The following is a 25,851-nucleotide window of genomic DNA, read 5'->3' as shown; positions in this document are numbered from 1 at the left end:
CGTCCACGTACTTCCTCTCTCGGGTGTGCGTGTTGTTTTTGTGGCGATTGCATCTACAAGACCGCGAGCGCTACGCCGTTTCAGGTGACACTGTACCGTGAAAGATTGGGAAAATTATTCGCGCCATCGAGTTTCTGTCGACGTTTGCATCACCGATGTACTAGGGCTTAGGGCAAACCTCATCTCGGTGGCGCCGATTGCATCAACTCGGTGAGACCGAAGTGAAGCAATAGGGCAACAGGGAGTTGGTCAAACCATCTCGGTGAGACCGATCACAATTTCGGTGAGACCGGAATAATTGCAACAGACAACAGAGAGTTGGCAAGGCCATCTCGGTGAGACCGAGATCCGTATCGGTGTGACCGAACTGTTAGGGTTTCTAGCTGTGGCTATGTCATATGAACTCGGTGGTGTCGGATAGAAAGAACTGGTGGGGCGAGTTGAAGTTTGGGATTTTGACATATTTAGAAGGAGAAAGTGGTTGAGGGTATTTGGAGCAATATCACTAAGCATTTGAGCAAGCAAGCCATTAAGTAACACTCATTCCCTTTTAATTTTAATAGTATTGACTTTCCTATGAACTCAGTGTGATCTTGGATCACTAAAACAAAGATGAAGAGTCTGGAGCTTTTGCCAATATGCGTTTTTAGCATTTTGAGGGGTCCACATTGCTAGTTCATGCCATGCCATTCATTGAATTACCTGAAATATTTATCTTGAAAGGATATTAGTTTAATAAGCTATATATTGTTATGAATTACCAAAATCATTCAGGAATTAGTTGCACTTTCAGGAGGCCAATGCCCCATGAAGCATCCGAAATTTTTTCCGTGATTTCTTCAAGTAGGCGTCCAATTTGCAACCTCAAGTGTTTCATATTTCTAGGGATATAAATGATATCGCTCATAATGTAGCTTACCAGGTTCTACGTTTGATATCGCTCTTAATGTAGCTCATCAGGTTCTACGTTCTAATGTTGAACCTGAAATATGTTGCTTTGCTTCAGCTCATAGACATATATCTTGCTCTATAGTTACTTTCCTAGCTACATTTCAGGTTCAGGGCTTTGTAATTCATGATGTAAGATGCTACTGAGCTGAATGAATTTGGCGCTTCATGTGCCTTTTGTTGTTAAAAAAAAGTGTGGGTAGCTCAAGTGTACATGCGTGAGCTAATTTTATGGGCTCTTGTGATGATTTTTCGCCTGGTTTGCCTGTGTTTTAAGAAAAAGGTGTTTTTGCTAGGAGGAAATTCCTCGTGGCTGTAGTGGAGCACCCACAGCCTGACGCGTGCGGTGTCGTGCCACCTCTGGCGCTAGCGGGCGACCCACTGGAATCCAATAAACACCGGCCGTGCCACGTTCCGTGGTCGGCGGGCAACCGGCGCTCCTCCGACCGACCAGACGCCACCGTCCTCCGATCCGACGGACGCCACGTGATCTCCAACCAGCGGCGCGGACGGCGATCTCACATGGCGCGCACACACTAGTCTAGCCACGCTACCGGACGAGGCACCTTATCTATCGTCTGACTCCGCCACGACGCCAGCGCCCGTCGAACCTTCTCCCGCTGCGAGAGTGCGCGCTCCAGCGCCATGGCCATGAGCGCGGCCACCGCCGCCACGCTCCTCCCGAGGTCCAGCACCGGCACGCACCGCCTCGCCTCCTCCTACCCCTCCTCGTCGGCAGCTCACGGGAGGAGCCGCCTCCTCCCCGTCAGGTACAGAAGGCATCCCCAGCCTCACACTCCACACCTCTCCACTTAGTCGGCCGTGTGCCCTGCCCACCAGGCGTTCGATCGATTGCCCCTGCACTGTGTGCCCTGCTAAGCCCCGTCAAATTATAGCTATTTGTTTGAAGTAACTGCCAATTTAACTCTGTAGCTGCCCACGATGAGCAGGCAGCTTAACTCTGCCCATACATCCTTCTTCATTTAGTACAGTACATTAATTAATAATGTTTGGTGGTCTATCAGCTCTCTGTTGGTTGACGCATTAATTGATTAAGATATATAATGCTTGGTGGTTTCCTTTATGTGAAACGTGGTACTCAAAGAATTTGGTAGTGCCGGCGCCTGCCAAATTACCAGGTTTTGTTTTTGCAGAGTACAATATGTGCCTAGCCCCTTACTGTTGGTGTTTATGCAGATGCCAGTTGCCCGGAGTTGACAAAACCACCAAGCCTAAGAGGAACTTGTTTGACAACGCCAGCAACCTTCTCACCAATTTGCTCGCTGGCAGCAACCTCAAGAATATGCCGGTTGCCGAAGGTGCTGTCACTGACCTGTTCGACCGGCCCCTTTTCTATTCGCTCTATGATTGGTTCCTCGAGGTGCTTATCCCGTTCTGTCTCGTGTTGCTTACTCTTTTTATTGCAGTGCCTTGTTCTGCTTACTGGAAGCATGTATTAGTTGCACTCTGCAAATAGTAGATAAGTGTGACGTGTGTACATGATGTTTGAGTGAATACTTACATGATATAATTCCACAAATTTGGTACTCTTGACCAGATGATCACCTGCATGGTAATAATCTGGTTACCATTTTCTAAATCCATGTTCAAACCATATTTATTTGAATCATGTCATCGATGTTTTTCTGCTTCAAGTATCCTTATATGCACTGTACATTGCTAATCATACCCTCTCAGAAAACCTTCTGTTTGTTAAGGTCTCAGCTTCAGGTTGAAAAACCGCCTAACGTCATTTAAGAGGGCCTTCATCAACATTAAAATGAACTAATCGATTTGGTATATCTGTATGCACCATGCAAGTCATATAACATGTGGCCTCTCACAGCCCCATTCAGAAATGCTTCACTTGCATATAAGAGTGAAACATTATTTTTGTATGAGCTGCATGCGAGCAGAAAAGTGGCAGTAGCAGAGCATAACAAGGTCAATACTAATAGTTTATGTATGATCTTTTTGATCGAGTTGTGCTGCTGTGATATGATAGAATTTTCATTTGGTTGTAACTTCCTTTTTTTGCGAAAGATCGTGGTTCATAATCAAACAACCATGAGGAAAACTCATGCTTTGCTCACATATCCTGTTATCCTTGCAGCATGGTTCTGTCTACAAACTTGCTTTTGGACCCAAATCATTTGTTGTCGTCTCTGATCCAATTGTTGCTAGATACATCTTGCGAGAAAATGCTTTCTCTTATGATAAGGTATGTTTTCTAATGTGTGAACATATGTAAATGAATACACAGATCATCTGAAACTTTTTTTTAACATGATCATCTGAAACTCTAGATAAGCTCAGACCATAATAGGTGGCAATTTATTTGTAGCATATGCTGTTCTCCTGTGACTGTACTGTGCATATAACAATATTAAATACATGTAAGGAATAACTGCTGGATTAGCTTTCTTTCTTACATACTTTTCTACTTGAAATCAGGGAGTTCTCGCTGAAATTCTAGAACCAATAATGGGGAAGGGTCTTATACCTGCTGACCTTGATACCTGGAAGCAAAGGAGAAAAGGTTAGAAGGTCGGATATTGAATCATATTTGCATACTTCTAAGCCTTCGTTGAGTGCAGTCATACTTCATATTTCTGTACACCGGTATAAGTCCGTGTTAGTCAACAGAAGCAGATTGACTGTTGTCCATTGATATGAATCCATTATCCTGCTTTTTTTTTTACCTGACAATCAAAGGCTAACTTACTTTCAAAAATAGAGGTTACTTGTGTATGCTTTATGATAGTAGCTCCAGTCCTGCTAATTGGTCCTAGGGCTTATTTGGACTGTTGAGCCAACTAGCATGATTTATGAAACATTTTTAGATACAATCATAAATGGTAGTTACCTTATGGAGCAACTTTTCAACATAATCAAACTATTTCAGAGCCTACTTGAACCTTGTGATTGCATTCACAAAACATTAGTGGTGGTGCCAAGAAAACAAGAATGTGATGTCAATTTAAACTTGTGATATCAAATACATGCGTGTTTGCAACTTATATACTACCTTTTGCATATTTTTTACTTGTATCTAAGGGTTTTGCCAAAATCTTGTGTGGTCAGTTGACCACACAGCTTGATCATGGCTTCATCACTGCATTTTGTAATGGTGCACCTTATCCATTCTGTGTGTTCTGCAGTTATAACTCCTGGGTTCCATGCCTTATTCATAGAAGCTATGGTGAGAGTATTTACCAAATGTTCAGAGAGAACCATATTGAAACTTGAAGCACTTATTGAAAAGGGGGACCATGGTGACAAATCTACCATAGTGAACCTTGAAGAGGAATTCTCCAATTTGGCTCTCGACATAATTGGCTTGGGAGTGTTCAATTTTGATTTTGACTCTGTTAATAAGGAATCTCCTGTAATCAAGGTTGGTGTAATATCACATACGTAGTTATACTATCTGATGATAATTTGTTCATGAGAAGTGCATCTGTTCTGGTTTTTAAAATTGAGTAAATGTACAGAAGAATACCCATCTTGCATGTTTAGGATGAATAGACATGACTAATGCTCTTCTGCTTATTTTGTCGGCCCTTCTTTGGAGGGGTTTCTATGTGTATTGTGCAGGCAGTATATGGTACTCTTTTTGAAGCTGAGCATCGATCCACCTTTTACATCCCTTACTGGAATCTTCCTTTAACTCAATGGATAGTGCCAAGACAGCGGAAGTTCCGCAGTGACCTCAAGGTTATCAATGATTGCCTTGATGATCTTATTAAAAATGCAAAAGAAACAAGACAGGTTTGTGGCAACAGAAAATTTAGTCATGCATGGTGTCTTTTTCTGGATTTTGTAGTAAATTCAACATTGCTTTTTATAGGAAGCTGATGTGGAAAAACTTCAGCAGAGAGACTACTCATCGTTGAAGGTTGGCTCCTATTACTCCTGATTTTGTTGGGTCATGCTGGTCTTATCAGGTTGCTTTATAAAACATCTATGGTAGTTTGGCAGTTCATAATGTTGCCACTATTTTTGTAGGATGCCAGCTTGCTGAGGTTCCTTGTTGACATGCGGGGAGCTGATGTTGACGACCGCCAGGTAAATCGCCCATGTAATGTATAGTTTGGTAAGAATGGAACATCTATAACTTGTATGTTGTACCATTTATTTCTTCCAGCACAGGAAGTTTTCAATGTTTTAATACCCTTCGAAGTTTTACTTTGTATTGCTACTTGAATCAGGCAAATAAATTGACAAATTTCTTGGTTTGTGATAGCTTCGAGATGATCTTATGACAATGCTTATCGCCGGACATGAAACAACTGCAGCTGTTCTCACATGGTCTATTTTTCTGCTGGCCCAGGTACACATTTTAACTCACATGAACAAGTAGTTTTCTTTCTGTTGTGAATATCATACAATCTACTGTATGTTGATGCAGAATCCCACGAAGATGAGAAAAGCCCAGGCAGAGATTGATTCTGTCCTAATCGATGGGGCAATCACTGCAGAAAAGCTCAAGAAATTGGAGTATGTTACTAATGTTACCATTTGTTGTAAATTGAACTATGTTTGATTCTTATATTCACTATTTTTTTCAGGTCTTAATTTTTTTTAAATCATCATATATTTTGCATATTATATGCTTTGCAAAATCGCTAGCGCTTTCTTACCATGTGTTAGTTTAGAGTTTACTGTATTAATGCGCCATAAATGTTTCTAAATTTCACATACTGCATTTATGTGCTCTAGGTACATAAGATTAATCATTGTTGAAGCTCTTCGCTTGTATCCTCAACCACCATTGTTAATCAGGCGTTCTCTCCGGCCTGATAAATTGCCAGGTTCCATCTTCTCTTTAATACACACAGCTTTCTCCCAACAATCAGAAAAACATGTGCCAGATATCAAAGGGCATGACATGTGATACCGACTCGTGTTATGAAAATTAATGCATACAAATTTATAGGTGGGTACAATGGAGCGAAAGAGGGATACGAAATACCAGCAGGAACCGATATATTTCTTTCGGTAAGATGGGGATTTGGCAGATTTAAGCTGGTTGTTTGTTTCAGATATTCATAGTTTTGGTACCAATATAAGTTACCTTCATGATAAGTTTGCTCTAGGTTGAAAGGTCTGTGGAACATAGACGACTCCAAACTTTATTCTGTTCTCCTTGAGAAGTTTGTCTTATGTGAAAATGCTGGCACTGCAGATATACAATCTCCATAGGTCCCCATACTTTTGGGATAGTCCAAATGAGTTTGAACCCGAGAGGTTTACAGTTCCAAAGAAGGATGAGAACATAGAAGGGTGGGCTGGGTTTGATCCTGACCGGAGTCCTGGCGCGATGTATCCCAACGAGGTATGCCTGAACATTGGTCTCGTCATTCTATCATACTGAGACCTCTTTCTTTCTTGAAGAAATTAAGACCTTATCAAACTTCATTTACCAGATTATAGCAGACTTTGCTTTCCTCCCCTTCGGCGGAGGACCACGCAAATGCGTGGGAGACCAATTCGCGCTCCTGGAGTCAACAGTGGCCTTGGCCCTGTTATTGCAAAAGTTTGACGTAGAGCTGCGAGGCTCGCCCGATGAAGTAGAGATGGTGACGGGCGCGACGATTCACACAAAGAACGGGTTGTGGTGCAGGCTGAGGAAAAGGACTTGATCAGCGGGCATAACTTTGCACCAAAAAGCTTTGCTTATTGTTGACTTCTCGCGTCGTCTGCATGCTTTAGCTGGGTAAAGCAGGTTCATGTACATGGTTATATCTCTTGGGAGCTTTAGGGGCATCGATTCTGTGCACAACCATCATCTGAAACATATGGCTGCAAATGCTGGGTTCTGTGTGCATGCATGCATCTAAACAGAATCACAGTAGCACACTCCATGCCAAATTGACCAGATTATTGTGATGGAGATGCCTCACCCAGGTGTCCGGTTTCTTGTGAACCCAGATCACCTGATCTGTGCCATGGCGACATGCGATTGGATGCCTCTTGGCATGGAAGCAGAGGTAGGTATCAGTCATCGCTGTTGTGCCGTGTTGCGGTGGGATGCATACTGTGCAGGAAACAAGAAGCCCACAGAATTAAATTCAAAACAAAATCGATGCAGATAGCGATTGGGGCAAGTAAGCTACTCCCTACTTCTTTTCAGCCATTGATGCCTTGATGTTTTGTACTATTCCACATTTTTTAATCATTATTATATATACGATATTCCATATATGTGTGTGGTTCTTGTGATGGTGAAAAATCTGTGGTTGGGGTGGAATTTTTATGGGTTTTTTTTAGTTGAAATTTTTGCTGTTGATGTTGCATTAGTTGGAGCCAAGACAGCACGTTTCAGCGACCTTTTGCGGTCAGCGAATTCGCTGTCTGGCGAGCTGTATACATGGTAAACAGATCTTCTCAGACAACGAAAGCCTAATCTACCTCTGGTTCTTGCTTGTTTTCTTGAATCACCTCCAGTCGACTTGATACGATTGCTGCACTAGGCCTGTGAGAAAACATCAAGGCCACGTCTTTTTATATGTATGGAATTACATTTCGTGATGAATGTAGCAACAGCGAAGATGGTAAAGATTCAGAAGCAGATGTAAGAAACATTATCTTCTCTAGTCTGCGATTTCCAGATGTTGCAGATTTCAGTTTGAGGATTGATTTGGGTTCTGTGAACTTGATTTCTGTAGAACATAAGTCAAGTGGGTTTTCAACCTCAGCGTGACGTCTGTCTACCGTGTTACTCGCACATCATGGGATGCTTGCACCCTAAGTCTGTATGGAACTCAAATTCTACTCTAGTAATTAAGCAAAGTTTGCCCCTTTGACAGTTTGACTACGTATGCAAAAGTTGCGTGGTATCGTACTTAAGAAAGACTATATGTTTCTTTTCTTTTTTCTGAAGATACGTTGTTCATTCGGATTTCCATGCATCTTTTTTTCCCTAGAATTTTGAGCCAAAAGTTTCGAAGAATCCAAATACACAGAACACAGTTTCGAAGAATGATACCACACGACTTTTCACCGGTGCCCTTTTATAGTAAATTTACGTTTCTACCGCGCGGCAACCGTGGCCAGCAAGTCGTCAAAACATTCAAAAGGAAAATGTTCCTCCTTTGCCGGCTGCCTAGTTAAGAAGACCCCATTCAGAAACGTCCAGGCACGGGCTTAGACCTGTCGATCAACACACGACATTATATATACGCACATGCACGAATGGAATTGTTGAAAATTCACGCGGCCGCACAACTGCGACTTGAACTTTCAACGGGACCCGATCGTAGGGCGCGTAGCCTTTCAACGTGTACGCTTAGCAACCACCCTACTACTCTTTTACTTGCTTGGATGCTCTAGCCTCAGACTCCGGCAGACTGCACTGAGCACGCAGAGACTGAAGAAGTTGGGGGCGGTTAAGTTAGCTGGCCAGTGAGCCATCCTGACCGGTTCCTTGCCTCCTTCCTCCCCGCCAATCAAGGGTTGAAAGGTCAACCAAGTTCCTGGTGGGGGCCCGCCCCGCACCAAATCCTAACCTAACCAAGCCCTTATCCTTTCACCATCCTCTGGATTTTCTTGTGTTTGTCCGACCCACATGTGGTAAAACGGCAATGCGACGGGTCGTTTTCTCCGAGGAACCGGACAGGCGGGCGCGAGATGGCGCGATCTTCACTCGACTTCGACATACAGCTTTTTCGTGCTAGTGGGATATACATACCGGAATATGTACTCGCAAAATCCAAATCATACAAACGGAAAAGAGGGTTTGACTGATGTGGATTAAAAGTGTCGGTCTTGTGTTATGTAGATTAAGCTTGTTCCTTTTGTTATTAGGCCAATAAAGTTTGAACTGAAACAGTGGTGGTCGTGTATTTCATTCTGGAGTAGAGCCAGTAGACTGCAAACCCCAATGCCATAACCATGTACTCAGAAGTATAAGTGGTGCTGTTTTAGTTTAAATTTAAACTAAAACAACGTTACTAATTAACAACAGTAATCAAAGTGTTGATTGAGAACGCTAGTAGTACAGTCTTCTGCGCTAGCAGTAGAATATGGCGAGGAAAGAATATCGAGTCAACTCCTTGACTCGTGCCATCACGTCAGCTCATACGTATACGTCGCCGGTCCGTCGGCTTATATGGGCCCAGCCGCCACCGAAGCCGTGCCGCTCCTTTCCGGTGCCTTGAGCCGAGCCGAGCCGAGCCAGGACATGCAGAGCTGCATCCTGTAGATTATTTCTCTCCCTCTCTCGACGCCTGTATATTCCTAAAAAAAATAATTAGAGGATCGTACCCAAAAACATGACAACATGTACATGTGGCCAGGTAGTAGGATGTTTTATACACGTTGCCAATTAACTATTTTTTTGTAAATGCATCCATATGTGCTGGGCAGTCACGATCGCGTTGAACCAACTGAAACCACCAACCACTAGAGAGGGTCTAATTTCCTTTGACCTTCAACTAGTCAGAGCCGTGCAAACCCAGGCGATCAAAAATAAAAAATACTCCTAAAGACGGCAAAGCCTGTCGTTTTTGGCCGCACCAAATCTTGTTGACCGGCCAGTGCAACCAAGTAGGCTTCTATGCACTGTTGTCTTTACACAAACATGTTGGGAGTTTGGGATCTGTCCGCAAACTCATGTTTGGCGTCGTATACAAGCTCGCGCCTGTTATTTGTAAGGGGTCTCAAACTTGAATTGGTGTAAGTCACCATAAAAAAACATTTGATATAAAGCTGATTTTCAGGCAGAAGGAAAGGAGGCAAGGCGGAACTTCGAGGCCGGGCAGGGAATGAGTCGTAAATGGAGACGGCGTGGGGCGGTGACTTGACCGTTGCGGGTGGAGGAGGAGGGCTTTTAGTTGTTTATCCCCGCTCGGATTATGCGGACCTCGTCGGAGGTAGGGACAGTGCATCGAGTGGTAGCAAGGCGCGACCTTGCAGCCGAAGAAGAGGCATGGAGGCAAGCCGCTGGAAGAGGAAGAAGAAAATGAGGGTCTTTAGGGAAAACAATGGCCCATCCAACAAGTGACAAAATTGACTTGCACAGGAAAAATAAATAAATCAGCTGGCTTATATAGTCACATCGATATAAGATTACAAGTTCAAGACGTTTTAAAATTGGCTTATACCTAGCAAGGGTCATATGCCGGTTAAATGTGCACTTTTAACTCTCACTTTTTGCATAAGATTTTTCTTTGAGTAAATTTCATCTTTCACCATCAACTCATCAAGTCACGGCTTATGCCAACAGGTATCTCATTTAAAAGCTCTTGTCATATTTTACCACTTAGTTCTAATCTTGTGATGTCTTTTGCCACATTCTTTTCTCAAACTAACAAGACAAAATGTATGTGTGAGGATGATAGGTGCATGGCCATTGTGTCTTATGTGCTTCCTCGGAAGCCTGTTGGGATCTTCACCTCCCTCCTTGGGATGGCCACGCCGGATCTGGCTCACTCAATGAAGGGTGTGAGGATGCCATGACGCGTGTGGGGACTATTTCGTTGTCATTCATTGGCGTGTCAATGTGCTTGGTGAGTTGACGGTGCATTTGTTTGCTTGTTTCACCGTTTATTAATAGTCAGTGGGTAGAGATCATGCCCTTGGCCTATGGTTTAGCCTGTTTCCTCTAATTATAGCCGATCATTGTTATGGACATGGAGTTTTTGTTCCCGGTGCACATGCATCCGAATGTCCTGTGAAATGTCCGGTGGACATGGAGTTGTTGTTCCCGGTGCATTTGAACCACCGAGGCGGAGTAAAAGACATACAATAGCAATCCTCCCCGCGATCCACCGGCCGCCCGTGTAGTGTAGACATGCACATTCGTCGTCGTCCAAGTGGGATCCGATCAAAGGGGCACGTGCCGACGAACGTCACAGCGCGCGCGCACACAGTGGTGCTAGCTTCAGCGCACGTCCCGCCATGCACGTCGCCGTCCGTCGGCTTTGGCCTTTAGCTGGTGGAAGCTTCGCGGCGGCCCCGGTCGACCGTTCTCGCTTTGCCTGCGTGCCACGATATTCCCTCGTCTACTCTCTTCTTCCTTCGCCCCCCGGCCGGTTCACACACGTAAAAAAAGAGAAGATGAAAAGAACGCATGTTGTGTAAAGCGCGGACAGCCCATCGACGGAGCGTGAAAAGCGACCACTGTTTGCCGGCTAAATCTTTGCGTCTCCCGGATCTCGTTCACAAGAGACAGAGGTCGTCCACGCGCGTGCTCGATTTGGCACGCCACAAGTGGACGTGCGCTTCGCACGGAGGCGCCGCGCGTGCTTGCAGTGCACCGGCTGACCGGCGGCCATGAAGCGTTAGCTTGCGGCGAGCCCGACAGGACGGTCGTGCTTCCGGCGGCCGGCGCCACCAACAGCGACGCCACTCCGTCACGCAAGCCGGCGCAGGCGACCCAATTCAAACATCTTTTTTTCCTTTTAGAGAGAGAGAGAGAGAGTAGGGGAGGTAGGAATCGGCTCAGCTGCCTCGAGTTAACGGCGCCATCGCCGGGGGCTCGCTGGTGCGGGCAGGCGGGCCCCGCGCCAACGACCCGTTCGCTAGTGGGCCGCCACCTCGGGCGCGACGCTTCGCGGAACCCGCGCGGGTCAGCCACGTTCCAGAAGGCGACCCCACGCCCGCGCCCGCGTCCGATCACCCGTCCTCTCCATCCAACGGTGGGCTGTCTCCCCGAGCACCCCCTTTGACTCGTCGCGGGTCTCCTATAAGTAGACGCCTTCCCCGTCCGCCTCGAGAACTCTACTCCTCCCTCCTACTGCGGTCAGTGCTACTGCGTGCCATGGGCGACACCGGCGCGAACATGGGCCACTGGGCGGGCATCTACGGCGTCGGCGGCAATGGGGCCGCGGCGGCGGAGGGCAGCGTGGTGACGGTGTCGAGCCCGACGTCCGGGGGCTCAGGCGGCGGGAGCCCCATGAGGTCGGCGCCCGGGGTCGAGGGGGGCCGCGTCGGCAAGCCGGCGCGGCGAAGGTCCCGCGCCTCGCGCCGGGCGCCCGTCACGCTGCTCAACACCGACACCACCAACTTTCGCGCCATGGTGCAGCAGTTCACCGGCATCCCCTCCGGCCCCTACGGCCCGGCCGGCGCGGGCGGCGGGCCCGTGATCAGCTTCGGCGCGGGCGGCGGCGACTACGGCCTCGGCGGCGGCATGCCGGTGCGCCCGTCGCCGACCTCGGCCGTGATGTCGTTCGACCACCTCGGCCACCACCGCCCGTCCGCCGCCACGTCGTCCCTGCAGCAGCAGCAGCAGAGCCAGCTCTTCCGGCCGCAGCAGCAGCAGCAGTACGGCGACTACGGCGGCATGCACGCCGGGGGCGGCGGCGCGGACATGTCGTTCCTGCACGGGTTCGAGTCGTCGGCGGAGGACAGGCTGCTGCTGCAGAGCATACAGGCGGCGCAGATGCTGCCCCGGCCGGCCTCCACTAACACCCCCAATGGCTACAACTTCGGATGATCACATCACCACTCCACCCCATACCCCGTTGATCAATTAAGGTACACTTAATCAGAGAGCTAGAGAGAACAGCAAGCTTAGCTTTCTCCGCTCTGGGAAGACGACGATTGCTGTTTCGAAGGTTAATTTTTGCTGGCCTTGCTGTAGAGAGGGATGGGATGAAGCAAAGGCTAGCTGATTAAGACAGTAATAACTAGTTGTAATAGTAGCCACCACACACTTTACAGGTTCAGCTACAGTTGATTAGGTGCATGTGAAACGGAAGGCATGTAAATAGTTTTAGCTTTCGGTGTGTCGTGTAGTGCAGCGGCAACAACTTGATAGCGAGGAATCTTCTCCTCCTTCTAGATTGGACGCCTTAGCTTGTCTCGGAAGCAAAGTTGGGAACTGCAACCACCACCATGCATGCATCTACTGTACTATAGTACCACCACTGCTGGTCAAGTCGCCGCTCCTAATTGATCACATGTTGTTTTCTCAAATAAATGTGTCTCTTTCTTTAGCCGTGCCTGCCGCCTGTAACTGTTCATCTTTTAAAAGATAAGATATCAGCTCCTTAATTTGTTCTCTGACTAACATATTCGAGTGCCCATGTACCGTGTTCCTTACCGTGATTAATTAACTGATGACTACATTCTGTGAAAAAAAAAACTGATGACTGACCTGCGGGCTATCGATCTCAGCCGTTGAGCCTGTACAGAATGTAGATATGTGGGGTCCACTGGGAGCTCGATTGACACATGTGCCATGACGACCCGCTGACGGCAGGTCAAAGTCACAACCGTCGTCTAAACCGACACTGGGAAAAGTCCAACCCAACTCGAGTTAGCTTAGTTAATCAGCTAAAATAAATTAACCATGCTTAATGTTTTGCCTCCTTGCACACGCAAGTCTTTCAGTGGGGTCAAGCTTTCACGCGTAGAGGGGTGGATCGGTAAATGCATGTGTGATATCGTTATCTACTTATTAAATTTTTTGGAGCAGATAATGAACGTCGTCGTATCCAGCCGCCCGGGCTTTGCTTGTGGAGTACTGGAACGTGAGGTGTTGCGGAAGCCACAAAACATGTATTTAACTTTAGTTCTGATGGACCGAAGATATCACTATCCTTCTAGTCGTTTAACCATAAGTTGATCTGCAACTCCTTTTAGTTGTGTATACCTGTTTTTGGTTTTTGATTAAGCAGCTATATGTGCGGTGACTTGCGTCATGCCCAAATGTTTGTGTCTCAGCCAGCGCTTGCTGGCGACCTGGCATGGTGTGGCCTGCCCGTTTTACATTGACCGCGAGATACATATGTATGTGCCCTGCCATCTGTATAGCGGTGCGTACAAAATACTGTTTGATTTTTCCTTCAAAATAATACCCCTCTATCTGAAAATACTTATCAGAGAAATATATAAAAACTGATGTATCTAGAATTCAAATACATTTAGATACATTTATTTGGCCGACAAGTATTTTTGAACGGAGGGCGTAAGTAATAATTACAGCTTGAGTGATGAACTGCCGATGAAGCCGGGGAAGCATGGCAATTCAAGTGTTTGTATCGTAGCAACCTACGCACATGTTGGCGCGTTTCGGTGTATACCGATATCTGATGGTCATAAATTTACTAGCTCGGATCGATATATGTTGGCACGTTTCGGCCTTTGCTCTTACGGGACTAATTCAAGAGGACGTTAGGTGCTTCAGGGAAGCCTGGAGGGAGAGAGTGTGAGAGTTTTGTTTTAATTTGTCTGAGTGATTATCAGTTCACTGATGTAGGAGTGTTTGAACTCGGATCTTCCCCGAAGGGGAATCCATTCTATACCCTTTTTCTCCCCCTACTATAAAGCAAAGCACACGACTTCGATGGCTTCAGGAAGGAGATGCTAGTACCAAGCTGTTTCACCTCATGGCAAATGGCAGGAAGACAAAAAAATTTATACCGGCGATCATGCATGATGGTAACCTTATCACGGATCAGCACGGCAAGGAGGAAATCTTTTTTCCAAACTTACAAACACTTGCTTGGCTCGGCAAGAGGGCGCGAGAACACCATTGATCTAGAGTTTCTAGGGATCCAGCCGGTGGATTTACTGGATCAGGACGTGTACTTTACGGAGGAGGAGGTTTGGGCCACGATCAAGGACATGCCAGCGGATCGCGCGCCGGGCCCGGACGGGTTTATTGGCCTCTTTTTTCAGAAGGCTTGGAGCACTATCAAAGGAGACTTGCTTGCCGCCATCCACCATCTCTTTCTTGGTAACGGCCGCGGCTTTGGAAGACTAAACCAAGCCCTGATCACTCTTATCCCTAAGAAGGCCGGCGCATGTCGTGTGGGAGATTTTCCGTCCCATCAGTTTGGTTCATAGCTTGCCCAAGATCGGCTCCAAGTTACTCGCAAATCGATTGCGGCCGCGCATGAATGAGCTCGTCCACGCCAACCAATCGGCATTCATCAAGGGGAGGAATCTACACGACAATTTCTTGCTAGTGAGACAGGTGGCTAGATCCCTACATCGTCGGAGAGCAAAAGGTGTCTTACTCAAGTTGGATATCTCGCGAGCGTTCGACACCTTATCTTGGCCATTCTTATTTGAGGTTCTTCGTGCCAAGGGGTTTTCAGACACTTGGATGTCCTGGATTGCGATCTTGCTTTCTACGGCCAGCTCACGCGTGGTGGTTAACGGACATGCGGGGCAAAAATTCTCTCATGCTCAAGGGCTTCAGCAAGGAGATCCGGTCTCGCCGTTGCTTTTTGTTATTGCCATGGATGTCCTCACATCCCTAATCACGAGAGCACAGGAGAGTGGAGTCTTGAGCAAGATGCCGGGTTGCACCCCCATGCAAAGACTCTCCATCTATGCGGATGATGTCGTATTATTTGTTAGACCAACCATTCCGGATCTTAGATTTGTCAAGGAGGCTTTGCACATATTCGGGATCGCTTCGGGCATGAACATAAATTACTCTAAGTCCACGGCCATCATGATTAGAGATGAGGATGGTGACAAGGAGCTGGTCGAGGGTGCCATGCCCTGGAGCATGGAGTCTTTCCCCTGCAAGTACTTGGGGCTGCAGCTATCCATATGGCAATTGACGTGCTCGGAGTGGCAGCCGATTGTGGACAATGTGCTTAATTTCATGCCAGGCTAGCAAAAAGGGCTGATCACTAGGGCAGGGAGGTTAGTGCTGGTGCATGACGTAGTTATGGCGCGCCCCACTCACCATCTTATCATAGCAGATGCTCCTAAATGGGCAATTGAGCAAGTCAATAAACGGTGCAGAGCATTTTTTTGGGAAGGGTCGGAAGTGATTCATGGAGGAAAATACCTTGTGGCTTGGCAAAGAGTTTGCAGGCCTAAAGACCTAGGTGGCCTTGGGCTGCTTGATTTATACCGTCAAGGCCTGGCATTAAGATTGCGTTGGGAGTGGCTCAGGCGTACTGACTCGAACCGACCCTGGCATGGGCTACCGATGGCGAGCGATCCTCAGGTTCAGAGGGCTTTTGACAGCCTAGTGCATTGGAAACTTGGTGATGGCAACAAGGTGTTGTTTTGGAAGGATAGATGGATGGATGGTGGAACTGCTAAGGAGATTGCTCCGGGCATATGGAGCAAGGTTCGCACTCAGACGGTGAACAAGCGGACAGTGTATGATGGACTGTTGAACCACCGCTGGACCGCGGACATCTCAGGAGAGCTTACCACCGACGATTTAGTTCAGTTAATCAAGCTCTGGGAGATTGCCATTACAACACATCTTGATCCTACTCAAAGGTACGAGGCGATATGGCCCTGGAACTCCAAGCAAGTTTACACCTCGGCCTCAGCTTATCAAATGCTATTCAAAGGTGCAATCAGGGTGGCCTACGCGCGATGGATTTGGAAATGCTGGGCACCCCTCACTTGCAAAATCTTCTTGTGGCTCGCGATACAACATAGAATCTGGACATCTGACCGGAGGCTACGACATGGGTTATAGGATGACCCCTCCCCTTGCTATCTGTGTGACCAGGAGGAACACAACGTGGAACATCTACTCATCCAGTGCGTCTATTCACGACAGGTATGGCACATGATCTTGACCAGCGTTAGGGCTGCGCCAACCTTAGCGCCAGTGGCGAACGATAACTTGGAATCTTGGTGGGGTAGCACCCGAAAGCTGATTCGCAAGGAGACCCGTAAAGCTTTTGATAGCCTGGTGATTCTGGTGTGTTGGCAATTATGGAAGCAACGAAATGCTCGAGTCTTCCACCCGGCGACTCCATCTATTTCCGCCTCTGAGTTAGTATCTAGGATTCTTGATGAGCTGCGCATGTGGGCGACAGCGGGTGGGTGGGGAGTTGACAACATTGTGTGAGGAGTTATCATAGTGTGTGGAGTTGGAGTTTGCCATGGCCTCTGTCGGCTTGTGACTGGTGGCTAGGATTGTAACACTCTTGTACATTATTTTCTCTCTTCTATAAAGCTAAGGTACGCAATTTGCGTACTCTCGAAAAAAAAACTATAAAGCAAAGACAGAGCTCCTGCCATTCACGTCAATTTTTTTTACTAGCTTGCGATTTCAAACACACGCTGAAAGGAATCTATTGTGGACATATGTTTGTGTATGCACGTATGTGTACAGTGATGCGCACATCATGGTTGTCAGCTTGTGTGTCTTCTTTTGGTTCTTTGCAACTGATAAAGGAACGGAAATGTTATTTAATGACAATTCACTGGAGGGAGACTCCAACGAACGTCATGTTCACGCGGCATAGATTTTTCCCATATTTATTAGCAGCTGTATTAATTGGAGCCCCCGAGCGTATGCATCGAAGCCGTCTGATGCATGCATGTGCTAACGCATGTGATTATTTAAGACAGCGAACGGTGACAGAGTGTGGGGACCGCGCCCACATGCATGTGAATAACCAGCGCCAGTGTGCATGTATGTGTTGCAATCACCTATTTATTCCGTTTCATTTTTTTTCAAAAAGCTACAACTTTTGAACCGAGTGTCAGACTGAAGAACCGTTTTCACTGTTGGGTGTGTCATGACGAGCTCATCAAAACTAGATCTCATATGGATATGTTTTGATGTGTTTTTCTCAAAAGCAACTTTGATGCTGGATGAGGCAACTTTAGTGCTAAACATGAGCAACTTTGATGCTATATGAATTGAATTGTGTGTATAAGTGAATTCGCCTAGTACCCTCCTAATTAGCTGTGTGCAGTAGTGTAATAGGTGGTTACCATGGTGGCTAAGTTGCATACATCACATAGTGCAAACGTTGCTTACCATAGAGTGCAAATGTTTCTAACATGGCTTCTAAGTTGCCTACCTCAAAAACCAAGTTGTCAAGTTTTCTGCGAGTGATCCTCGATTGCCTACAATACTATAAAGGTTGTCCATCAAGGGACCTAAGTTGGCTACAATGTTGAAAAGTTTTTGTGGGATTTAAGTTGTCTATCATGATTCGAAAGTTTAAAACTATGTTGAGATGGATGTTATGAGAACCTTGTGCCTTCCTTTTTCGGGGGAGTTTGCGCCCCCCAACTGTACTGAGCGCTAGTGTTGGCTAGCCAGGTCGCGACGAGCTCTTTAAAACTAAATCCCGCATGGATATGTTTTGATGATTTTTTTTTCCAAAAACAACTTTAATGCGAGATGAGGCGAGTTTAACAGAAGCAACCTCGATCCGTTAAAAGTAACTAATTAACAACAATAAGCAACTAACTAGTAATAGAGAACAAGTTCAAAAGGAGGTAGATAAAATCACATTGCCTTTGTAAGCAACTTTTCTTATAATAGAGGCAACTTTACTGCAAAAAATAGGCAACTTCACTGCATTTTGGGTCCTAATTAAATTTATCTAACATTCTTCTAACTTCCTCACCAGTACTTAAGTTGCATATTATTCATGCTCATATGTCATTGTTTCTAAATTGCGTATACTACTATGAAGTCGTCTAGCTGATACTCTTGTGTCTGCTATTGCTAGTTATGGTAGGCAACTTGGTGGTCAATCTAGGCAACTTCAGACTGTTTGTAGGCAACTTAAAAAACAACGGTAAACAACTTCACACTATTGCAGGCAACTATGTTCATAAAGTTAGGCAATTGAGCAGCAATAGTAGGCAACTAATTACCAACAGCTGGCAACTGGGCATCAATGGTAGGCAATTTAGTATTTATAGATAACTGGGCATCAACAATCGGCAACTGATCATCAACAATAGGCAACTGAGCAGTCATGATAGGCAAGTTGGGATAATGTAGCAAAATTTACAGGTACACATAATGCAGTGAAGTTGCTTTGTATGTAGCACTAAAGGTGCCTTATGTTTTGTGTGATTTTCTTATTTTTTTTACGCAAACCAACCTAATAGGCAGTCCTACTAGGCCAAAAATATGAAGCTGCTTCCCTATAGCACTATAGTTGCCTCCATCGCACCCAAAGTTGCCCACGAAAAAAAGTTTGACGAAATCTATCCATATCACTACAATATCTAAGGTCCCTCGATTGTATGCGCTATGAGTGCTCCGGGGCTGGGAAGGGTCAAGTGACCACGTTTCTTATTTTTATGGAACAATCACTTAGTTTTTCTTTGGAAAACCACAGTCTCTTACTATGTGAGTAGATATTTTTTTAACACGGTACAATCGAAGTCACTCACATATACGAGCATAGACTCATACATATGAATACATGCACGCACACCCTATCCCTATGAGCATCTCTTAAAGACTGAGTCGGCACATTATCTTGAGATTGATGAAGTCGCCACAGACGCCTTCATAGTCGACGAGAACGTCTCCTCCCGCCAAACGCAAATCATCAAAAGGCCTGGAATAAATCCAGAAAAATGCGAGCACCAATGTCAAGTCTGGGACTTGAACTCTGATGGGCAGGGGATACCAATGTCGTCCTAACCATCCAATAGTAGGTATTCTTTACTGTTTGGGTCAACCATCCAACTATGTTTGTCCAACACTTGATGAGTTACGTGTCACTTACTCTCTGAACTAAAACCACGACAATTATTTTAGATCAGAGGGACTACTTTTTCGCAAGAAATAAAGGGTTGCATGCCGCTCATGTACAACTGGTACGAGGGAAATTAATGATGCGGCCAACTATATTCACGCGTATCAAAGTGATGTACCATCGCACACCTGCACATTTAGCGTCAGCTTGGCCCATCACCGCCTCCTTGCGTCACATGGCTGCATGGGCGCCGTCAGTCCACCACCACGCCACATGCCCCGCCCATCTCTTCATCTTTCTCCCATTCTCGCATGATGATACACGCAAGCCATCACCTCCTCCTCCGCACCACATAGTTGCACAGGCACCCAGACCACCACCTGCTCCTCCGCATCATATTGTTACACGGGCACCAGTCCATCAACGCCTTCTCCACACCACACGGTTGCACAGGCGGCCAATGCCGGTGTCAAAACCGGCGGATCTCGGGTAGGGGGTCCCGAATTGTGCGTCTAGGATCGATGGTAACATGAGACGGGGGACACGATGTTTACCCAGGTTCAGGCCCTCTCTATGGAGATAATACCCTACTTCCTGCTTGATTGATCTTGATGAATATGAGTGTTACAAGAGTTGATCTACCACGAGATCGTAATGGCTAAACCCTAGAAGTCTAGCTATGAGTATATGGTAATGAATCTGTCCTATCCGGACTATCCTCTCCGGTTTATATAGACACCGGAGAGATCTAGGGTTACATGAGGTCGGTTACATAAGAGGGAATCTTCATAATCGGTCACCTAGCTTGCCTTCCACGCCAAGTAGAGTCCAATCCGGACACGGGTATAGTCTTCGGTCTTCGTGTCTTCACAGCCCATCAGTCCGGCCCATGGATAACAGGCCGGACGCCCGAGGACCCCTTAGTCTAGGACTCCCTCAGTAGCCCCTGAACCTGGCTTCAATGACGAGGAGTCCGGCACGCAGATTGTCTTCGGCATTGCAAGGCGGGTTCCCCTTCTTCCGAACTTCCAAGATAGTCTTCGGACGCGATGATTGTATCCGGACCTGTTACACACCATGCACAACCGCAGAGAGAATATATATATTCCACATGAGTTCCATCCGCTAACAACTTTCTGCATTACGTCCGTTCGGTCATAATTTCGAACCGTTTGTCCCATGTTTCAAGACGCGGTCGCTAGCACGTCTTGTCAAAGCACAGATCGTGTCCCCTTATTGCGGGATTCTCATCAATGCGGGCATGGGTAACCCAACCGTGCAGTTTGCACAACCTTTGGGAATAGGCGAATCTTAAGGCGAGCGAGGAGGCGTTTAATGTTTGCTGCCTTTATAAGAGGATAAGGATCCCCTCTTCCTCTTCTCACGCTTTCTCTCCGTCTCCGCCTTCCCGATCTCGAGCTCCAGCACCCAAGTTTTCACCTCCTTTCCACTCAAGCAACCATGTCCGGATCCGGTGGTCAGGGCAAGTGGATGGTCTCCTCCGTCAAGGAGGAGGACATTACTGAGCTCCGGGCGGCCGGATATTTGGCAAAGTGAATGGCCCATCGCTTGCCGGCCGAGGGACAAATTGTCCCCACGCCGGAGCCCTAGAGGCAATAATAAATGGTTATTATTATATTTCTGCTACGTTCTATGGAGTAATCTAGCAACGAGGGGAAGGGGAGTGCATCTACATACCATTGTAGATCGCAATGCGGAAGCGTTGCAAGAACGCGGATGAGGGAGTCGTACTCGTAGCGATTCAGATCGCGGTTGATTCTGATCTAAGCGCCGAACCACGGCGCCTCCGCGTTCAACACACGTGCAGCCCGGTGACGTCTCCCACGCCTTGATCCAGCAAGGAGAGAGGGAGAGGTAGAGGAAGACTCCATCCAGCAGCAGCACGACGGCGTGGTGGTGATGGAGGAGCGTGGCAATCCCGCAGGGCCTCGCCAAGCACCGCAGGAGAGGAGGAGGAGGAGAGATAGGGCTGTGCCAAGAGAGAGAGGTTCTCGTGTGTATGGCAGCCCCAAATACCTCAAGTATATATAGGGGAAGGGGAGGGGCTGCGCCTGAAGGAAATACGCCCTAGAGGCAATAATAAAGTATTATTTATTTCCTTGTATCATGATAAATGTTTATTATTCATGCTAGAATTGTATTAACCGGAAACATAATACATGTGTGAATATATAGACAAACAGAGTGTCACTAGTATGCCTCTACTTGACTAGCTTGTTAATCAAAGATGGTTATGTTTCCTAGCCATAGACATAAGTTGTCATTTGATTAACGAGATCACCTCATTAGGAGAATGACGTGATTGACTTGACCCATTCCGTTAGCTTAGCACTCGATCGTTTAGTATGTTGCTATTGCTTTCTTCATGACTTATACATGTTCCTATGACTATGAGATTATGCAACTCCCGTTTACCGGAGGAACACTTTGTGTGCTACCAAACGTCACAACGTAAATGGGTGATTATAAAGGTGCTCTACAGGTGTCTCCAAAGGTACTTGTTGGGTTGGCGTATTTCGAGATTAGGATTTGTCACTCCAATTGTCGGAGAGGTATCTCTGGGCCCACTCGATAATGCACATCACTATAAGCCTTGCAAGCATTGTGACTAATGAGTTAGTTGCGGGATGATGTGTTACGGAACGAGTAAAGAGACTTGCCGGTAACGAGATTGAACTAGGTATCGAGATACCGACGATCAAATCTCGGGCAAGTAACATACCGGTGACAAAGGGAACAACGTATGTTGTTATGCGGTCTGACCGATAAAGATCTTCGTAGAATATGTGGGAGCCAATATGGGCATCCAGGTCCCGCTATTGGTTATTGACCGGAGACGTGTCTCGTTCATGTCTACATAGTTCTCGAACCCGTAGGGTCCACACGCTTAACGTTACGATGACAGTTTTATTGAGTTTTGATGTACCGAAGGAGTTCGGAGTCCCGGATGAGATCGGGGATATGATGAGGAGTCTCGAAATGGTCGAGACGTAAAAATCGATATATTGGACGACTATATTCGGACTTCGGAAAGGTTCCGAGTGATTCGGGTATTTTTCGGAGTACCGGAGAGTTACGGGAATACGTATTGGGCCTTATTGGGCCATACGAGAAAGAAGAAAAAGGGCCTCAAGGGTGGCCGCACCCCTCCCCTTGGTCTGGTCCGAATTGGACTAGGGAAGGGGGGCGCCCCCTTCCTTCCTTCTCTTTTTCCCTTCCTCTTTTCCTATTCCATATGGGAGGTGGAATCCTACTAGGACTAGGGAGTCCTAGTAGGACTCCACACTTGGTGCGCCCCCTCCTAGGGCCGGCCTCCTCCTCCCTTGCTCCTTTATATACGGGGGCAGGGGGCACCCCAGAGACAACAATTGATCCTTGAGACTCTTAGCCGTGTGCGGTGCCCCCCTCCACCATATTACACCTCGATAACACCGTTGCGGAGCTTAGGCGAAGCCCTGTGTCGGTGGAACATCATCATCGTCACCACGCCGTCGTGCTGACGAAACTCTCCCTCAACACTCGGCTGGATCGAAGTTCGAGGGACGTCATCGAGCTGAACGTGTGTAGAACTCGGAGGTGCCGTACGTTCGGTACTTGATCGGTCGGATCGTGAAGACGTACGACTACATCAACCGCGTTGTGATAACGCTTCCGCTGTCGGTCTACGAGGGTACGTGGACAACACTCTCCCCTCTCGTTGCTATGCATCACCATGATCTTGCGTGTGCGTAGGAATTTTTTGAAATTACTACGTTCCCCAACAGTGGCATCCGAGCCTGGTTTTATGCGTTGATGCTATGAACGAGTAGAACACAAGTGAGTTGTGGGCGATATAAGTCATACTGCTTACCAGCATGTCATACTTTGGTTCAGCGGTATTGTGAGATGAAGCGGCCCGGACCGACATTACGCGTACGCTTACGCGAGACTGGTTTCACCGTTCGGAGCACTCGTTGCTTAAAGGTGACTGGCGGGTGTCTGTCTCTCTCACTTTAGTTGAACCGAGTGTGGCTACGCCCGGTCCTTGCGAAGGTTAAAATAGCACCAACTTGACAAACTATCGTTGTGGTTTTGATGCGTAGGTAAGAACGGTTCTTGCTAAGCCCGTAGCAGCCACGTAAAACTTGCAACAACAAAGTAGAAGACGTCTAACTTGTTTTTGCAGGGCATGTTGTGATGTGATATGGTCAAGACATGATGTGATTTGTTTTGTAACCGAGTTATCGGCAACTGGCAGGAGTCATATGGTTGTCGCTTTATTGTATGAAATGCAATCGCCATGTAATGCTTTACTTTATCACTAAGCGGTAGCGATAGTCGTAGAAGCATAAGATTGACGAGACGACAACGATGCTACGATGGAGATCAAGGTGTCGCGCCGGTGACGATGGTGATCATGACGGTGCTTCGGAGATGGAGATCAAAAGCACAAGATAATGATGGCCATATCATATCACTTATATTGATTGCATGTGATGTTAATCCTTTATGCATCTTATCTTGCTTTGTTTGACGGTAGCATTATAAGATGATCCTTCACTAAATTATCAAAGTATAAGTGTTCTCCCTGAGTATGCACCATTGCGAAAGTTCTTCGTGCTGAGACACCACGTGATGATCGGGTGTGATAGGCTCTACGTTCAAATACAAAGGGTGCAAAACAGTTGCACACGCGGAATACTCAGGTTAAACTTGACGAGCCTAGCATATAACAGATATGGCCTCGGAACACGGAGACCGAAAGGTCGAGCGTGAATCATATAGTAGATATGATCAACATAGTGATGTTCACCGTTGAAACTACTCCATCTCACGTGATGATCGGACATGGTTTAGTTGATATGGATCACGTGATCACTTAGAGGATTAGAGGGATGTCTATCTAAGTGGGAGTTCTTAAGTAATATGATTAATTGAACTTAAATTTATCATGAACTTAGTCCTGATAGTATTTTGCAAATTATGTTGTAGATCAATAGCTCGCGTTGTTGCTTCCCTGTTTTATTTTTGATATGTTCCTAGAGAAAATTATGTTGAAATATGTTAGTAGCAAAGATGCGGATTGGATCCGTGATCTGAGGATTATCCTCATTGCTGCACAGAAAAATTATGTCCTTGATGCACCGCTAGGTGACAGACCTATTGCAGGAGCAGATGCAGACGTTATGAACGTTTGGCTAGCTCAATATGATGACTACTTGATAGTTTAGTGCACCATGCTTAACGGCTTAGAATCGGGACTTCAAAGACGTTTTGAACGTCATGGACCATATAAGATGTTCCAGGAGTTGAAGTTAATATTTCAAGAAAATACACGAGTTGAGAGATATGAAGTCTCCAACAAGTTCTATAGCTAAAAGATGGAGGAGAATCGCTCAACTAGTGAGCATGTGCTCAGATTGTCTGGGTACTACAATCGCTTTAATCAAGTGGGAGTTAATCTTCCAGATAAAATAGTGATTGACAGAATTCTCTAGTCACCATCACCAAGTTAGTAGAACTTCGTGATGAACTATAGTATGCAAGGGATGACGAAAGTAATTCCCGAGCTCTTGCTTTGTGACTACCACTGATTGGAGGATCAAGAAGCCTACTAGTTCACTCTTCCTGCAGTCACCCTTACTGTCCCTTTACAGAACCGTACATGAGATTTTCACCTCATACGGCTCCTCGGTCAATTCTTTCGAAGGTATGCTGAAATCGACGAAGGTAGAAATCAAGAAAAACATCAAGTGTTGATGGTTGACGAGACCACTAGTTTCAAGAAAAGGGCAAAGGGAAGAAGGGGAACTTCAAAAAGAACGGCAAGCAAGTTGCTACTCAAGTGAAGAAGCCCAAGTCTGTACCTAAGCCTGAGACTAAGTGCTTCTACTGCAAAGGGACTGGTCACTGGAGGCGAAACTGCCCCAAGTATTTGGTGGATAAGAAGGATGGCAAAGTGAACAAAGGTATATTGGATATACATGTTATTGATGTGTACTTACTAGTGTTTATAGCAACCCCTCAGTATTTGATACTGGTTCAGTTGCTAAAGAGTAGTAACTCGAAAACAGGAGTTGCAGAATAAACAGAGACTAGTAAAAGGCGAGGTGACGATGTGTGTTGGAAGTAGTTCCAAAATTGATATGATCATCATCGCACACTCCCTATACTTTCGGGATTAGTGTTGAAACTAAATAAGTGTTATTTGGTGTTTGCGTTGAGCAGGAATATGATTTGATCATGTTTATTGCAATACGGTTATTCATTTAAGTTAGAGAACAATTGTTGTTCTGTTTACATGAATAAAAACCTTCTATGGTCATACACACCAACGAAAATGGTTTGTTGGATCTCGATCGTAGTGATACACATATTCATAATATTGAAGCCAAAAGATGCAAAGTTAATAATGATAGTGCAACTTATTTGTGGCACTGCCGTTTAGGTCATATTGGTGTAAAGCACATGAAGAAACTCCATACTGATGGGATTTTGGAATCAA

At 46.2% G+C, this 25,851-nt stretch overlaps 2 protein-coding genes across 3 annotated transcripts; both read left to right on the top strand.

The window, feature by feature from the left end:
• Window positions 1-1,324: 1,324 nt before the first annotated feature.
• LOC123144142 (cytochrome P450 97B2, chloroplastic) lies at window positions 1,325-7,153 on the top strand. 2 transcript variants are annotated; one of them, XM_044563179.1, is made up of 14 exons: window positions 1,325-1,718; window positions 2,146-2,329; window positions 3,062-3,169; window positions 3,403-3,487; window positions 4,110-4,345; window positions 4,546-4,719; window positions 4,799-4,846; window positions 4,957-5,016; window positions 5,195-5,281; window positions 5,360-5,448; window positions 5,671-5,762; window positions 5,888-5,949; window positions 6,137-6,286; window positions 6,378-7,153. In XM_044563179.1, the coding sequence occupies exons 1-14, from the start codon at window positions 1,594-1,596 to the stop codon at window positions 6,591-6,593; spliced, it is 1,716 nt and encodes a 571-aa protein (XP_044419114.1). In that variant the 5' UTR covers window positions 1,325-1,593; the 3' UTR covers window positions 6,594-7,153. The 2 variants fall into 2 exon arrangements, with proteins under 2 accessions (XP_044419114.1, XP_044419115.1); XM_044563180.1 differs by lacking the exon at window positions 1,325-1,718 and having other exon boundaries at window positions 2,146-2,267.
• A 4,509-nt stretch (window positions 7,154-11,662) lies between these two features.
• LOC123144141 (uncharacterized) lies at window positions 11,663-12,948 on the top strand. The gene has a single exon (XM_044563178.1). The coding sequence runs from the start codon at window positions 11,714-11,716 to the stop codon at window positions 12,386-12,388; it is 675 nt and encodes a 224-aa protein (XP_044419113.1). The 5' UTR covers window positions 11,663-11,713; the 3' UTR covers window positions 12,389-12,948.
• The last annotated feature ends 12,903 nt before the right edge of the window (window positions 12,949-25,851 follow it).

The sequence above is a fragment of the Triticum aestivum genome, chromosome 6D, assembly GCF_018294505.1.
Source record: "Triticum aestivum cultivar Chinese Spring chromosome 6D, IWGSC CS RefSeq v2.1, whole genome shotgun sequence".
NCBI lineage: Eukaryota > Viridiplantae > Streptophyta > Magnoliopsida > Poales > Poaceae > Triticum > Triticum aestivum.
The sequence above is the reverse complement of the archived record's forward strand: the minus strand, read 5'-3'. Positions and strand labels throughout refer to the sequence as shown.

Coding starts and splice junctions, on each gene's coding strand:
- LOC123144141 (XM_044563178.1), top strand. CDS start 11,714: ATGGGCGACACCGGCGCGAACATGGGCCACTGGGCGGGCATCTACGGC.
- LOC123144142 (XM_044563179.1), top strand. CDS start 1,594: ATGGCCATGAGCGCGGCCACCGCCGCCACGCTCCTCCCGAGGTCCAGC. Junction 4,346..4,545: donor AGGAATCTCCTGTAATCAAG/GTTGGTGTAATA, acceptor TGTATTGTGCAG/GCAGTATATGGTACTCTTTT. Junction 5,763..5,887: donor CCGGCCTGATAAATTGCCAG/GTTCCATCTTCT, acceptor ACAAATTTATAG/GTGGGTACAATGGAGCGAAA.